The sequence below is a fragment of the Cervus elaphus genome, chromosome 13 (genome assembly GCF_910594005.1).
Source record: "Cervus elaphus chromosome 13, mCerEla1.1, whole genome shotgun sequence".
Classification (NCBI taxonomy): Eukaryota; Metazoa; Chordata; class Mammalia; order Artiodactyla; family Cervidae; genus Cervus; species Cervus elaphus.
In genome coordinates, this window is record NC_057827.1 from 28,692,651 (window position 1) to 28,709,208 (window position 16,558).

At 49.7% G+C, this 16,558-nt stretch overlaps 1 protein-coding gene across 3 annotated transcripts in view; it reads right to left on the bottom strand.

Moving 5' to 3' along the window:
- RASGRF1 (Ras protein specific guanine nucleotide releasing factor 1) overlaps positions 1-16,558 on the bottom strand; it is a 102,524-nt gene that overhangs the window by 67,453 nt on the left and 18,513 nt on the right. For all 3 annotated transcript variants that reach the window (XM_043922500.1, XM_043922503.1, XM_043922501.1), the window contains exons 2-3: positions 11,066-11,172; positions 3,527-3,674 (exon numbers count right to left, since the gene is read on the bottom strand). In XM_043922500.1, the coding sequence (XP_043778435.1) occupies positions 3,527-3,674; positions 11,066-11,172 (255 nt within the window). The remainder of the gene's footprint in view (positions 1-3,526; positions 3,675-11,065; positions 11,173-16,558) is intronic.

The following is a 16,558-nucleotide window of genomic DNA, read 5'->3' on the forward strand; positions in this document are numbered from 1 at the left end:
GGCCAGGGGTGCAGCCTCCCTGGTGGGACTCCATCATGCCACCCCAGAGTCCGCAAGTTTCTGCTGGGGATCCCTCACCAGGGCTCCCAGGGCTGTGTACTTTCCAGTGAAAATGCTGGCATGTATGCATACTAAGTCGCTTCAGTCTTGTCTGACCCTTTGCAACTCTATGGACTGTATCCCGCCAAGCTCCTCTGTCAGTAGGATTCTCCAGGCAAGAATACTGGACAGGGTTGCCATTTCCTTCTCCAGGGAATCTTCCCAGCCAAGGGATTGAACCCGTGTCTCTTGGTTTCCTGTAGTGGCAGGCAGATTCTTTATCACTAGTGCCACTAGTGATAAATGCTGATACTGCCTGTGTATGCCATCACAACTATGGTATCTATGGGGGAAGGACCACACCGTTTCATTCATTCACGGGTTCTGGGTGCCTAGCATGGGGCTGGCACCTGAAAGATAGTCATTGGCTACAGAAATAAGTCAATTAGAGAAGGGTCAGAACCACAGCAGCGACAAAAACCTCAACCACAGGAAAACACCGCAGTCACCGAGCCCCACACAGCCCAGGGGACTCCACAAACACTGCCACAAAGCCTCTGCTCCTCTTCAGAGCACGTGGCTTTGTCCCCTCAAGGCCACTTGCTGAACTGCAGAATGAATGGGCTCTCACAATTGAGCGAATTGAGCACTCTGAAAGCAAAATGGAACAGTTACCCGCTCTCCACTCGCGGGTTGCTAAAATTACCCTGGCCTATGCTTGAAGAGCGGCTGAAAATATCTAACTGAGACATATTCAGTGCCGACACAGGCTTTTCTTCTTTCTCCCCCACCCCCCACCTTTTCTTTCGATTCTCTGGGAACATCTGCACAGTGAAATAAAGGCTGGTTCTTTGATCTGTATTTTAAAGGGCTGAGGAACAAATGCGAACACACAGACGCACAGGCAGGCTCTTAGAGAGCTGAGAGATGCAGGAATGCCCAGTCAATACCCACATTCGACCTGATTATTATCACCTTCTGCTTTCTTTGCCACTTTTGAGCTTTGCATGTGGAATCATTTTTTTTTTTCTTTAGCATGGTGGGTTGTGTGTGTGTGTGTGTGTGTGTGTGTGTGTGCTATATGTGTGTGTGTGTGTCCGTCCTGTATTTAAACCTGGCACTTGTCTCAGAAAGAGGCATTCCAGGACATCCACTCAGCAGGGACCAGGGCAAAAAATAGATGCAATTAGGTCAGGCGCTATGCTGCATGCACAGTAGCACTGGCAGCCTTGGAGCCTCTGTTCAAGGATCATCAGGTCCAGGGTCGGGGGCAAAGCTCTAGTGAGGGAGTTGCAAGCCTGGGACCCCGCACAAGTCCTGGGCTGTGGCCCATCTCTGCCTGGAGCAAGGGTCAGGTGAGTCCACGGAGGCAGCCTTTCTCTGACCCTGGCAGGTCTCTTCTGGAGATGGCTCTGCTTTGGACCTTGGTTTGCTTGCTAGACATCCAGGGTCTGCTCAGTTGACCCTTGCTGATGAAGGCCATGCAGGGTGGGGACTTTGGCTCACGCCCAACTCACCGGCTAGAGTCTAGCTTCGGCTGCCTGACCAGGCTCAAAGCCAGGTGTCTCTGCTGGATCCTGCCCACTCGCCACCGGTGGTCTGGCTTCCTTGATCCATCAGAGAAAAACCCCGCTTGCCACCCCAACTTTGAGACACGGTGCATCAGCTTCTGCCCCATCCTGCTCCCTCCTCAAGAGGCAGTGTCTTTAGTCCAGAATGCATTTAGTCAGAGCAGTTATTTATGGTGGAATTAACCCAGGTGTTTTCCTCTTTGTTACCCACCAAGGTTTTACTAAAGACCTTTGTAGTTCTTGCTTTTCAGATAGCTGCCACACAGCTCAGTTCTTCCTTCCTTTTTTTTTCCTTCCTTAAGTTTTTTGGTCTTGTCTAGTCTATGGGGTCGCACAGAGTCGGACACGACTGACGTGACCTAGCAGCAGCAGCAGTGACATGTGGGATCTAGTTCCCTGTGCATGTGTGCTTAGTCACTCAGTCTTGTCCGACTCTATGGGACCCTATGGACTGTAGCCTACAAAGGTCCATATAGTCAAAACTATGACTTTTTCCCCCAGTAGTCATGTATGGATGTGAGAGCTGGACAATAAAAAAGGCTGAGCTCTGAAGAATTGATGCCCCTGCATTTTGGGGGGCTTCCCCTGGTGGCTCAGATGGTAATGAATCTGCCCACAACATGGGAGACCGGGGTTCGATCCCTGGGTCAGGAGGATACCCTGGAGAAGGGAATGGCAACCCACTCCAGTATTCTTGCCTGGAGAATCCCATGGACAGAGAAGCCTGGTGGGCTACAGTCCATAGGGGTCACAAAGAGTCAGACATGACTGAGCAATTAACACACACATTGTGACCTCCTGGTGAGATGGGGCAGTGAGAGGTGATCAGATCATCGTGTGGAGGCGAAGAATGGCTGGCGAGGGGCATCTAAGGGCTGAGAGTTAGCATCTCTCAGGTAAAGAATTGCTGGGATGCTGTTAAAGCGCAGGTTCTGACTCGGCATATCTAAGTGGGACCCCAGGTCCTGCATTTCTGATGGGCCATATCACACTTTGAGTAGTGAAGGTCTAGAAGACTTAACCTAGCAAGGCTAGAAGACTAGTTCTAGAAGTTCTAGAAGACTTAACCAGCCTCCAGACGGCCATAGCAGACAGAAGGAAGGGACCGTCTTGGAGCTGATTCTCAGCCCACACTCTGAGGACTTACCAGCCACACTCTGGCCCCACACCCGCCCCCTTAGTCCATGTGGTTGTCAGCAGAGTAACCAGGAGCTTGCCAATCAGTGACCTCACTTGATCTTCACAACCTTGTCAGCTAACGATAAAAAGCCTGTTCTTCAGAAAGAAGGTTGAGCACCGAAGAATTGATGCTTTCGAACTGTGGTGCTGGAGAAGACTCATGAGAGTCTCTTGGGCAGTAAGGAGATCAAACCAGTCAATTCTAAAGGAAATCAACCCTGAATATTCATTGGAAGGACTGATGCTGAAGCTGAAATTCCAATGCTTTAGCCACCTGATGTAAAGAGCTGACTCATTGGAAAAGATCCTGATGCTGGGAAAGATTGAAGGCAGGAGAAGAAGTGGATGACAGAGGATGAGATCGTTGGATAGCAACATCGACTCAAAGGACCTGAGTTTGAGCAAACCCCAGGAGACAGTGAAGGACAAGGAAGCTGGGTGTACTGCAGTCCATGGGGTCGCAAAGAGTTGGACATGACTTAGCGACTAAACAACAACATAGACAGAGGTGCAGAGAGACTGGGGGACTTGCTTCAGGTTGCAGCTGTTATGAGGCAGAGGTGGGCTTTGAACTCAGATCTGACCACCCGACCTTTTAAGTTTGGGGCTGACACAGCTGTGGCTGGGAGTTGGTCCCTCCTGCCCACCCTGTGTCTCCCTGAACCTGGGAAGCCCGGTTGTGAGGCTGGAGGCCGGGATCCCTGGCCAGCCTCCTCTGCTCCCGGGGTTGTGGTCACCTCTGCCTTCAGTCGCTCGATCTCCACTTCCCCGTCCTCGATCTGCTGCCGCAGCTGCTTGGCCACCGTCTTCTCGGTCTCCACGATCTGCAGCAGGTGCAGGTATTTTTGCATCAGCGCCTCGTGCTCCGTGGCCAGGGTCCGGTAGCTGTGGACAGAGGGAAAGGGCAGGTAGGACACTGCACCCACAGGAGCGGCTGCCTCTCAAGGACCTCCCACTTAAACTGGGGGGACACTGTTCAGTCTGGAATCTACTGACGTGACCTTCCAGGTTCCCTGGATGCAGCTGGTCAGTGGCGAGCCTGCTTAGAGACAGTGGCTTTTGTCACAAACTCAGAAGCCGCTTCACACAAGTTCTTTAAGTCCCAAAGAACTTATGGGGGAGACCCTCATGGCAAAATGGGACAATAATTGCTTCCCTACAAGCCCCCAGGATGGAGATGAGGATCCCAGGAGGCTGAGGACAGGGAAACAGCTTTGCTCTAGGAGAGGGGCTATGTGACGAAGGCGGTGGGCACGGGAGACTGGTCCCTTGATGGTGTCAGAGAAGGAGACTCTGCCCAGCGGTGCTCTGAAGGGGCAGGGAGGGGTGGTGGAAAGAGCTGGCAGCTTCTCCTCAGGGGGGTGGCAGGGGCAGAGGGTGAGCAGAGGACTTGGAGCCCGTACCTGGAGGAAAACACCTGATCCTCAAATCAAAGCTCCATGCTTGCTCCCCCATCCCCTTCTAGAGGTAAACCACAAGCTACAAGAGAGAACTCTTTGGTTAAAATAAGGCTTTGGTACATCTCTTATAATGAATTTAAACTAGAGTATCAGGTGTTAATGTTTTCCCAACTTCCCAAGAGGCTTAATTATCTTGACTTGCAAAGGAGATGCAGTCGAGAGCAGGAAGGAGTCCGTTTTCACACCGCTGGTCTCTCCTCCTTGCTCCACCAGTGTGAAGATTCAGAGCCTTCATCAGTTTGTTCTTAGTGGTGCTTCAAAACTGGGATCTGGAGTCTTATTGGCAGGAGAGTTTGGTCGGTTTTTGCCTCCCTTTCTCCCCTTCCCCTGTCTCCTCTGCTTGCCTCCCTTGCCTCCTCCTCCCCCAGTTTCCTGTTCTAAAAACACGATTTATTGGAGCATAAATTTACCATGTTGTGTTAGTTTCTGCTATAAGCAAAGTGATCCATCTATATGTGTACACATATCCCCTCCTCTTTGGAGCTCCTTCCCTTCTAGGTCACCGCAGAGCACTGAGTAGAGTTTCCGGTGCGGTACGGCAGGTTCTCGTTAGTCATCTGTCTCATTCACAGCAGTGTATATATATCCATCCCAATCTCTCGATTCCTCCCCCTGCTCCTGCCCCTTTGGTGTCCGTAAGTGTGTTCTTTATATCTGTGACTTTATTTCTGCGTTGCAAATAAATTCATCTGTACCATTTTTCCAGATTCCACATATAAGTGATACTACATGAAATTTGTTTTTCTCTTTCTGACTTCCTTGACTCTGTATAACACACGCTAGGCCCATCTGCACCTCTGTGCAGCACTGTCTTTATAGACTCACAGACTCTCAGAGCTGGAAGGACACTCCGGAATCACGAAAGGCCAACTGTCTCCTTTTATAAACAAAGAAACTGAGGCCCAGAGAGGGGAGGTGACTTGCCCCCCTGAATGACAGTCAATCACTGAGCGTTGAAGCTGGAGCTGGAATCGCACCACAGTTCCTAAAGAGTCAGGTCTGCGCTCTCCACGTGGCCGTCCAGTTTCCATCTAGTTCTCCTTACTGAGTTCCAGACCATAAGCCACACTTGGTGTTACATTTTATACATTGCTGTACAGACACATAGCCCAAAGGCATCCCATAATACTAGACTACTATGCATACAGCGGCAGAGTACATTGTGTCTCTATACCTGTTCCTATACTATGTGCTTATTTTTGTACATACCTTGTTGTACATACCTTCTACTATGTTGTGTCAAAGTGAAAGTGTTAGTCGCTCAGTCGTCTCCGACTTTTTTGTGGTCTCACAGATTGTAGCCTTCCAGGCCACCATGGAAGACCTATGGCCAGCCAACCTGCTCCACAAATTAAAGATGCCTCTGAAAACACATCTAGACCTGCACGCTCGGTGCCAGACTGGACCCTGTTGGCTTCTCTCAGCCCTTCAGTCTGTGCTACGGTTGTCCATCCGAATAACATCTGACCTGAAGAGCTTCTGGGTGGCCATGACTTCTGGGTTGACACCAGCCGGGGACAGCTCACTGTCTCTCTGCAGTTATCTCATGGGCCAAAATGCCCACATCTCTTAGACAACCTAACTGTAGCCTCAGCAGCTAGTTTTTATCTTCCCCTTAAATGTGCTGGCCCAAAGCAAAAAAGCCTGTGTCTGAGTCCAGTGTGGCCTTGGCAAGAGTTGAGGAGTCAGAATTGGTTTGGGACTTCTGGTCTCTCCTTTTTCTTCTCCCAACCTCTCTTCCCATTCTCTTTGAAAATAAAACTTTCCCTCAGAAAAGGATCAGAAGATGCTCCTCTGTGAATGTGTTCCTTACTCAGTTGTGTCCGACCCTTTGCTACCCCATGGACTATAGCCTGCCAGGCTCCTCTGTCCATGGGATTCTCCAGGCAAGAATACTGGAGTGGGTTGCCATTTCCTTCTTCAGGGGATCTTCCTGACCCAGGGATCGAACCCATGTCTCCTGTACTGGCAGGTGGATTCTTTACCAGTGAGTCACCTGGGACGCCCACTCTTTGGGCTGACCTTAAGATAGGGAGATTCTCTAGGTGGGCCTTACCTAATCACATAAGCCTTTATTTTATTTATTCATCTAATTTGTACAATATTTATTTGGCTGCACCGGGTCCTAGTTGCAGCCCTGAGACATGTCGGATCTTAGCTCCCCAACCAGGAATCAAACCCACATCCCTTGCACTGGAAGGCAGTGTCTTAACCACTGGACCACTAGAGAAGGCCCCACATGAACTTCTTAAAATGGAGAGCTTTCTCTGGCTGTCACAGAAGGAGTGGTCAGAGATTTGGGGCTGGAGAAGGATTTGGTGAATCACTGTTGGCTCAAGGATGGAGGGGACCACATGGCACAGAACGCCAGACTGCTGTGCTACAGGATGGAGCTGAGAGCCTTCCCTGACCACCAGCCAGCAGGGATGCGGTCCTATAAGAAACTGACCCTTGCCAACAATAGGAGTGAGCTTGGAAGCAGAGACATCTCCAGAACTTCGAGGTCAGAAGTTTGACTCCTTGACTTCAGCCCATGACCTCTGTGCAGAGACCACAGCCAAGTCTCAGTCCAGACTTCTGACCACAGAACTGTGAGAAATGGGTATGGTTTTAAGCTACTAAGTTTGTGAACATTTGTTCTGCAGCAGTAGAGAACTAAAACACACTAATAGACATAATTTATTAAACAAATTTGAGGGGAATTTGGGAATGGGATGCACAGACTATAAATGTACAGTTTGATTGAGGTGGATACATGCATATGCCCTGATTGAGATAAAGAAAATCCCCAACACCCCAGAATTCCCCTGTGCCCCTCCTCATCAATCCACACCCCAGAAGTAGCTACTGTTTGGATTTCTGTCACCACAGTTTAGTTCTGCCTGTGTTGTTAGACTTTCAGATAATAGGAATCAGACAGCATGTACTGTCTTGTGTCTGGCTCTTTTACTCCGCATTCTGGCTATCTGTTTTGTTACACATATTTGCAGTGGGTTCCTTTTTATTGTTGAGCGGTATTCCATCACAAGGATGCATCAAGGTTCTTTCCTACATCTGCCTGTTGATAGACACCTCAGCTATTTCTAGTTTGGGGGCTATTGTGCATAAAGCTGCTAAGGAAATTTGCATGTAAGACTTTCTGTGGATGCTTTTGATTTCTCTTGAGATAAATACTAGGAAGTGGAACTGCCGGGTCACAGAGGAGGTATATGTTTCACTTTTAAAGGAACTGCCTAACAATTTTTCAAAGTGGTTGAACCACTTTATGCTCCCACCAGCATCGTGTGATTTATAGTTACCCTACCCCCTCTCCAACATTTGCTACTGTCTTTTTTTTTTTTTTTTTAATTTCTTTGGCTGCATCAGGTCTTAGTTGTGGCAGGAGGAATCTTCATTAGGTCATTCAGGATCTTTCATTGTGGCACACAGACTCTCTAGTTTGGCTCGTAGGCTTAGTTGCCCCTCTGTGTGTGAGATCTTAGTTCCCCAACTGGGGATCGAACCCATGTCCCCCCCATTTCAAGGTGGATTCTTAACCACCGAACCACCAGGGAAGTCCCCTTTGTGTATACTTCTAACACTTATCTGGGCTTCCCTGGTGGCTCAGCTGGTAAAGAATTCGTCTGCAATGTGGGAGACCTGGGTTCATTCCCTGGGTTGGGAAAATCCCCTGGAGAAGGGAACAGCTACCCACTCTAATATTCTGGCCTGGAGAATTCCATGGGGACGCAAAGAGTCGGACACGACTTTTTGAAAGTAAAAGTGAGCGACTTTTACTTTCACCACTTATCCATCTTTCATTTATTATTCATTTATCCACTTATCCATCATTTACCACCCACACATACACTCAACATCCAACTTCTGTCCATCCATCCTTGCATTCCTGCACTCAACATTTGCTGAGCCCTTGTCTATATAACTTTCCTTCCAAGGAGTAACTCTTTTAATTTCATGGCTGCAGTCACCATCTGCAGTGATTCTGGAGCCCAAAAAAATAAAGTCTGACACTGTTTCCACTGTCTCCCCATCTATTTCCCATGAGGTGATGGGACCAGATGCCATGATCTTAGTTTTCTGAATGTTAAGCTTTAAGCCAACTTTTTGACTCTCCTCTTTCACTTTCATCAAGAGGCTTTTTAGTTCCTCTTCACTCTCTGCCATAAGGGTGGTGTCATCTGCATATCTGAGGTTATTGACATTTCTCCCGGCAATCTTGATTCCAGCTTGTGCTTCTTCCAGCCCAGCGTTTTTCATGATGTACTCTGCATATAAGTTAAATAAGCAGGGTGACAATATACAGCCTTGACGTACTCCTTTTCCTATTTGGAACCAGTCTGTTGTTCCATGTCCAGTTCTAACTGTTGCTTCCTGACCCGAATACAAGTTTCTCAAGAGGCAGGTCAGGTGGTCTGGTATTCCCATCTCTTGAAGAATTTTCCACAGTTTATTGTGATCCACACAGTCAAAGGCTTTGGTGTAGTCAATAAAGCAGAAATAGATGTTTTTCTGGAACTCTTGTGCTTTTTCGATGATCCAGAGGATATTGGCAATTTGATCTCTGGTTCCTCTGCCTTTTCTAAAACCAGCTTGAACATCTGGAAGTTCACAGTTCACGTATTGCTGAAGCCTGGCTTGGAGAATTTTGAGCATTACTTTACTAGCATGTGAGATGAGTACAATTGTGCAGTAGTTTGAGCATTCTTTGGGATTGCCTTTCTTAGGGATTGGAATGAAAACGGACCTTTTCCAGTCCTGTGGCCACTGCTGAGTTTTCCAAATTTGCTGGCATATTGAGTGCAGCACTTTCACAGCATCATCTTTCAGGATGTGAAATAGCTCAACTGGAATTCCATCACATCCACTAGCTTTGTTCATAGTGATGCTTTCTAAGGCCCACTTGACTTCACATTCCAAGATGTCTGGCCCTAAGTGAGTGATCACACCATTGTGATTATCTGAGTCGTTAAGATCTTTTTTGTACAGTTCTTCTGTGTATTCTTGCCACCTCTTCTTAATATCCTCTGCTTCTGTTAGGTCCATACCATTTCTGTCCTTTATCGAACCCATCTTTTCCTGAAATGTTCCCTTGGTATCTCTAATTTTCTTGAAGAGATCTCTAGTCTTTCCCATTCTATTGTTTTCCTCTATTTCTTTGCATTGATCGCTGAGGAAGGCTTTCTTATCTCTCCTGGCTATTCTTTGGAACTCTGCATTCAAATGGGAATATCTTTCCTTTTCTCCTTTGCTTTTCGCTTCTCTTCTTTTCACAGCTATTTTAAATCAAAAGACGCTTACTCCTTGGAAGGAAAGTTATGACCAACCTAGATAGCCTATTAAAAAGCAGAGACATTACTTTGCCAACAAAGGTCTGTCTGGTCAAGGCTATGGTTTTCCAGTGGATATGAGAGTTGGACTGTGAAGAAAGCTGAGCGCCGAGAAATTGATGCTTTTGAACTGTGGTGTGGGAGAAGACTCTTGAGAGTCCCTTGGACTGTAAGGAGATCCAACCAGTCCATCCTAAAGGAGATCAGTCCTGGGTGTTCATTGGAAGGGCTGATGCTGAAGCTGAAACTCCAGTACTTTGGCCACCCCATGGGAAGAGTTGACTCATTGGAAAAGACCCTGATGCTGGGAGGGATTGGGGGAAGGAGGAGAAGGGGACGACAGAGGATGAGATGTCTGGATGGCATCATTGACTCGATGGGCATGCGTTTGAGTAAACTCCGGGAGTTTGTGATGGACAGGGAGGCCTGGCGTGCTGTGATTCATGGGGTTGCAAAGAGTCAGACACGACTGAGCGACTGAACTGAACTGAACTGTCTGTATAAGGCCTTTGGTCCCTGCTCCCAAAAGCTTATATTTTGTAGAAAAGTAGATACAGAAACACAGCATTATCCACTCAGCCAGAAAGGTCTATTGTTTGAAGGGGTGAGTCTGGGTGTCCATCCTCCCTGAGAGTACTCAGCCCTGCTGGGGATTGCTAGCTCTGGGGCCACACCCCAGCCCCCAAGCCCATCATTTCCCCCAAACCTAGGAAGACTCCGTTCAGTTTGAAGCCCCTGTTTTCTCTGTTGCATGCACTCTCCTTCTGCTCTTCTCCCCACCTGGCCCAGTGAGTCCCTCCAGAGAGGGGCACACATGGATGGGAAGGAGGGGAAGAGCTGGCCAAGAATCTGCACATCTAAGCACAGAGAATTTCAGTCTATAGAGAAGACCAAGGCCCAGAAAAAAGACAGGACCAGCACATTCCTGCAGTATCCAGGTTAGAACTCAGGTAGTCTTAGCTTTTGGTGACCATAAAACCTTGTGCTTAGTCACTCAGTTGTGTCTGACTCTTTGTGACCCCATGGTCTATAGCCCACCGGGCTTCTCTGTTCATGGAATTCTCCAGGCAAGAATACTGGAGTGGGTAGCCATTCCTTTCTCCAGGGGATCTTCCCAAACCAGGGATTGAACCCGGGTCTCCAGCACTGTGAGTGGCTTCTTTACCGTCTGAGCCACCTGGGAAGTCCTGTAATAAAACCCTATAATCCAATCAAATTGGACTCAGTTCTCCTGGGATAATAAAAGAAGCTCATCTGGTTGGAGGCAGGAGGCCACCCTGCTGTTCCTCAGGGGCGCTTGGTTCCTTGTGCACCCCGGAGAGGCACATCAGAGCCCCGGGTCTCTAAGGGTGGACCCGTCAAGATGCCCTTCTTACAGCTTCATGTTCCCTCCATGTGCTCCCTCTCCATGTCTTCCCCTCCCGGGGTTTGAGTTTGCCCAGGACGGGGCCCAGTCTCCCGCCTGGACCTTGGGGTGGCCGAGGCGTACCTGGCATGAGCGATGGCCGCCACCCACTCGTCACAGTCCTTGGCGTCCTCTGTCCTCAGCTCCAAGGCTTTCTGGTTCTCGTGGCTGAAGTTAACCGTGAAATAGTGCTGCCCAAAGAAAAAGAAGACAGCCCCGATTACCAGGGTGATGGGCAGGGAATCAGTGGCGTCTCCTGTCATCCATCTGGCTGCTTTGCAAAACCCTCTGCTGCCACATCTGCTAGGCACGCACTCATTATCTATGATCATCTCAATGCCATTCTATTTAGCAGTTTCAAACTCTGATTAAGGCAGGCTTTGTACAATGTAATAGAACCTATGCTTAGGTTATTGTAAGAAGGAAGCAAAACCCACAGAGCCCTCTTTGCCAATAGACTGCACAAAAGCCAGTTTTAAACCATCAGGTATGCTGGGAGAAAGGCAGAGGAAACACACCAAGAGAGCATCCCCTCTGGGAACTGGATACCCACTCAGGGCAGCATTCATTTCATTCACTCCACAAAAACATTCTGTGTATTCTACTATGTCCTGGCCTTAGAGCAAGAAACAGACCCTAGCAGAGCTCACCAGAAGCCAGCTCCATGTTGGGAGCTGGTGGCCGACTTAGAGCTGGGTCACATGGGGGGTCTGCTCTCCAAACTGCCAGGCCAGCAAAGAGCCAACAATAGACACAAGTGTAATATCATTCTATGAACGAACACCTGTTAAGCTGTTAGAACACCGGAAATCTAGTAAGCCCACATGTTTGCTATCATTAATGTAGTGCAATGATCATTACCCTCATGGAGGTAAGCAAAAAGGGCCCAGGGAAAGTCACGCACTGATTCAGCCCAGGAAAAGCAGGAGGCCTTCCCAGAGGACGAGGTGTTTGTCCAGGTTTTACTTCAGTCGATGGAAGAACATGGAGGGAGCATGGACATCTAGAGTGCACGGCATGTACCAGGGGTGGGAATAAGGCATGCCAGAGCTGAGGCTGGGCGGGAGGAGAGGCCTGCATGGTGGAACTGAGTGGAAGGACCATTCCCATGTCTCTGGCTTGAGCACCTTAGGAGGGTGGGATGTAAGAGACTGGAGGAGGCACTGGCAGGATAAAGGGCAGGTGTCAGGGAGTCAAGGATGGGAGTGGACATGCAGACTGTGTGTGCCTGGAGGACTGTGTCTTTCTGGTTGCAGACAGGAGTCTAGGGTGCCAGTTTCAGGATGGAGAGGGAAGCTGGGAGCAGACTCAGTCAGAGAGAAGGTGCATAAGCAACGAATTGGGACCCCACCTGCGGAGGCCACCTGGGTCTGGCCCTGGAGGAGAGAGGCTGCGAGGTGCAGAGGGGGCCCCCCAAAACCTGCCTGTTCAGAAGATGCCCTGCAGGCCACTGTGTGGTCAGGGAGTGCTGTCCCCTGTTCCTCCCTCCCCTGCAGCCCGGGCATCAGGGAGCAACAGCACAAGGGCATAAACTTATTTTTTTGCTTCCGCTGACATTACTGTCTTTTTGTTCATTGTCATTCTTGGTGGCAGCCCGGGGGGTGTGTGTGTGTGCATGTGCGTGTGAGCTGCACAGTCAATGTCTCTCACTCGTTTCCTAGGAAACAGATCTGGCTGTAGAATGAAATGTCAGCTGCAGCCGCACGTAACTGAATTGGGAAGGCTCCGGTGGGCACTCCCCCCTCCCTGGAGAAGGCAGCGGGTGACACATGCAGCTGCAGGCGACAAGCTAGCACATTCCCCATATCCCCAGGGGTTGAGAGCTCACACATGCCTGACTTAACTTCACTCTGTCTAATAGGCTCCAGGTTCAGAGATCTGGCTATACGATGAAATGCCAGTGGAGGGGGTAGAAGGGGCTGGGGAAGGGGCCTCTGGGAGCCCTGTGATCTTGTGTATTCCCAAATGCATCAAGTGGAACAGGTCTTGTGATCTGTTGACCACAGATAAATGTGAGGTGTAGAAAAGTCAGGCCACTTGCCCAAGGTCACATAGCTGGAAAGGAAAGGAGCCAGAATAACACCTCCCCCGGGCACCTACCGTCCACTCAGATCTTGGGCTTGATGCTGGGGTGAAGGATGGAAAAGGCAAGGTCCCTACCTGAAGGCACTTCTGGCCAGGGGAGGCTCAGGGTCCTAACTCCAAAACAAGGCTCTCTCAGCTCCACACGGGCTCAGCAGGGCTGCCGGGTCCCCAAAGAGTCCCCAGGGGAACTCAGTACAGTCAGAGCTGGCTGGACTCACCCGTGGCCCTGGCCATTCCCAGGGCAGGCGTAGTTTCCTTCCCCCAAGAGCCGTGGGGGGACCCGGAGCTGCTCACCCTGGGGAGGAGCCAGCCGGGCTTGGTGGAGGCCCCCGAGTCTGGCTGCTCAGAGCTGCAAGCAGGTGGTGGGCTTGGCTGAGGCCCCTCCCTCCCAGCAGAACCTTCTTTCTAGTTGTGGTACACGTACACAAGGGAATATCACTCAGCCATAAAAAGGAACACACACCAGTCAGTTCTACTGAGGTGAATGAACCTAGAGCCTGTTATACAGAGTGAAGACAGAAAGAGGAAAACAAATATTATGGAAAGAGGAAAACAAATAGTATGTTAATGCATATATATGGAATCTAGAAAAATGGTACTAATGAATCTCTCTGCAGGTCAGCAGTGGAGACGCACACTTAGAGAACAGACTTGTGGACACGAGGAGGGAAAGGAGAGGGTGGGAAAAATTGAGAGAGCAGCACTGAAACATATACATTACCGTATGTAGAACAGATAGTTGGTGGGAATTTGCTGTATGACGCAGGAAGCTCAAAACCGGTGCTCTGTGACAAGCTAGAGGGGTGGGATGGGGTGGGAGGTGGGAGGAAGGTTCAAGAGGGAGGGGACAAATGTATACCTATGGCTGATTCATGTTGATGTATGGCAGAAACCAACACAATATTGTAAAGCATTTATCCTCCAAATAATAATAAATAATTTTAAAAAGAACCTTCTTTCTAAGCAGTCTTGCTTCACGGATAAGCAGATGTCTACCTGCCACCCTGTGTACTGTAACCCCCTGCCACCTCACCTCAGCTGGACGACTGACTGTGAGGAAGGAAGCCAGGAAAGTCGCCTCCCTTCTCCTCCCCAGCCCCAGCTTGAATCTGGCCTTCAGAAACATCTGGCTTTGTTTTTTCTTTTTTTAACATCTAAAACTTTATTTATTATTGGAATATAGTTGCTTTACAATGTTGTGTTAATTTTTGTTGTAGAACAAAATGAATCGGCTTTATTTATACACATGCCCCCTCCCTCTTGGGCCGCCCTCCCACCCCACCCCAGCCCACCCTCGAGGTCATCAGAGAGCACAGGGCTGAGCTCCCTGTTCTGTGCAGCAGCCTCCCACTAGCTATCTGTCTTACACATGCAGTGTATATATGTCAGTGCTACTCTTTCAATTCATCCCAACCTGTCCGTCCCCTCCTGTGTCCACAAGCCCATTCTCTGCATCTGCCTTTCTATTTATGCCCTGCAAATAGCTTCATTAGTACCATTTTTCTAGATTCCACATATATGTGTCAAGTTACGATATTCGTTTTTCTCTTCCTGACGTACTTCACTCCGTAGGGCAGTCTCTAGGAGAGTCCTCTGGCTTTCGACAGGTGCTGATATTCAGTTCTCTGTCCCTCAGACCAGAGACAGGGCTCCCAGAGGCCCCTTCCCCAGCCCCTCACACCCCCTCCACCGCGAGCTGTCAGTTTACCCCTCCGTCCATCCCACTACTGTGTGGCCTGGCATGTGTCCCCATTGCCGCTATTCCAGTTCAGGTCCTGGGACCTTTCTCCCACAAGCATCCTGCATCTCTCATCCTTAGAGATAGCACCTAGACCCTGAATAACCGACTGGCTAGAAATGCAGGTGAAGTAGCCCACTGGCTGGAGGGATGTGCATACGGCCATAACAGCAGGCAAGAGCCACTGCATCTCCAAAGAAGCTGGCTACGGATGCCAGAGTGAGCTCTGGAGAACTTGCAGAGCATCTTCAGGGCAGAAACCAAAGGACCTGCAGTGCTGGCAGCGGGGAGGGGTGGTGGTGCTTGGCCGTAGATAAAGGGGAAATCAGAGGCCCTGGGCATCAGGCCAGGTTCTCAGCACACATTATCACCTCAACCCCAGGTGTGAAATGGATCACCTCCACTTAACTGGGGAAGCGGAGGCAAGCACCATGGTTTGCCCAAGGTCACCAGCCAGGAAACGGCCCAGCTGAGCCAGGACTGAGGGCTGCCCTGGGCTGGAATGTAAGCGCTTCAGATGACTAGAGTGTTCCCTCTGTGCTTGTAAACCTCCCCACTGAGAGCTGGCCTGTACAACCACGTTGCCTGACTGACTAGCAGAAAGTGTTCACTAAGGGAAAGTAAAACTTCTACCTGGCAATTCTGAGTCATCACCCCACCTGACTTCAGGCAGCCAAATAAATGAGACTTCTCTGGACGTGGGAATTGGGAGATGAGGGAAATGGAGACAAAGGACGAGGGAGAGCTTCAGGGAAGTACAGAGAGACAGAAGGAAAAGCACACAGGGGCACAGAGACTGAGAGAGGAAGTGCAGTTCACCGTGAAAGAACGAAACCCACACCTACGGAGAGAACGGGTGAGCCAGAGGCTCCAGGAGGATGCTAAGAAAGAAGGATGTTTTAGATGCTTTGTTGTGTTAGTTGTTCAGTCGTGTCCAACTCTCTGTAAGCCCATGGACTGTAGTTTACCGTAGCCCACCACCAGGCTCCTCTGTTCATGGGATTCTCCAGGCAAGAATACTGAAGTGGGTTGCCATTCCCTTCTCCAGGGGGGTCTTCCCGATCCAGTGATCGAACCTAGGTCTCCTGCATTGTAGGCAGATTACCATCTGAGCAACTAGAGAAGGCCAGATACTAAACAATTTATTTATTTGACTGTGACAAATCTTCCTTGTGGCACACAGTATCTTTTTTTTTTTTCTTTTTTTAAGCTGTGGCACGTGGGATCTAGTTCCCTGAATGAGGGATGGAACTCAGGCCCCTTGCATTGGGAGTGGAGTCTTAACCACTGGACCACCAAGGGAGTTCCCAAAATAGGTGACTTCTTGGCCTGTATGGGTTGCTGTGGACTTGGGAGCAAAAATGTGATGACTGTCCAGCCCTGAGCCACTTCAGCAGCTCAGGGCAACATCAAAGAACAACTGCCCATCTTGTGGGTAGATGCACTGCCGCATAGCAAGAAACAGGCTGGTCCCTACCCAAAGGATGTTCAAGACTGACCTCCCATCCTCTGCTGGTTGCGATCACCCCACCCCACCCCCATCCCTGGATGCCACCCTTGGGCTTGGCTGCCCACGGGTGTGCACGAGAGACAGGATGCCAGGTTGAGAGCGGCTGGCCTGGTATGCCTGAGCCTGAAGTTCTGTCCTGATGATGGCCCTCAGGACCCAGGGTGAGGCTGTTTCCCATCACTGAATCCTCAGTGGGGAGTGGGGCTGCCTTTGGCTTGGCTGCTCCAAGGAGCCTACCTCTTGG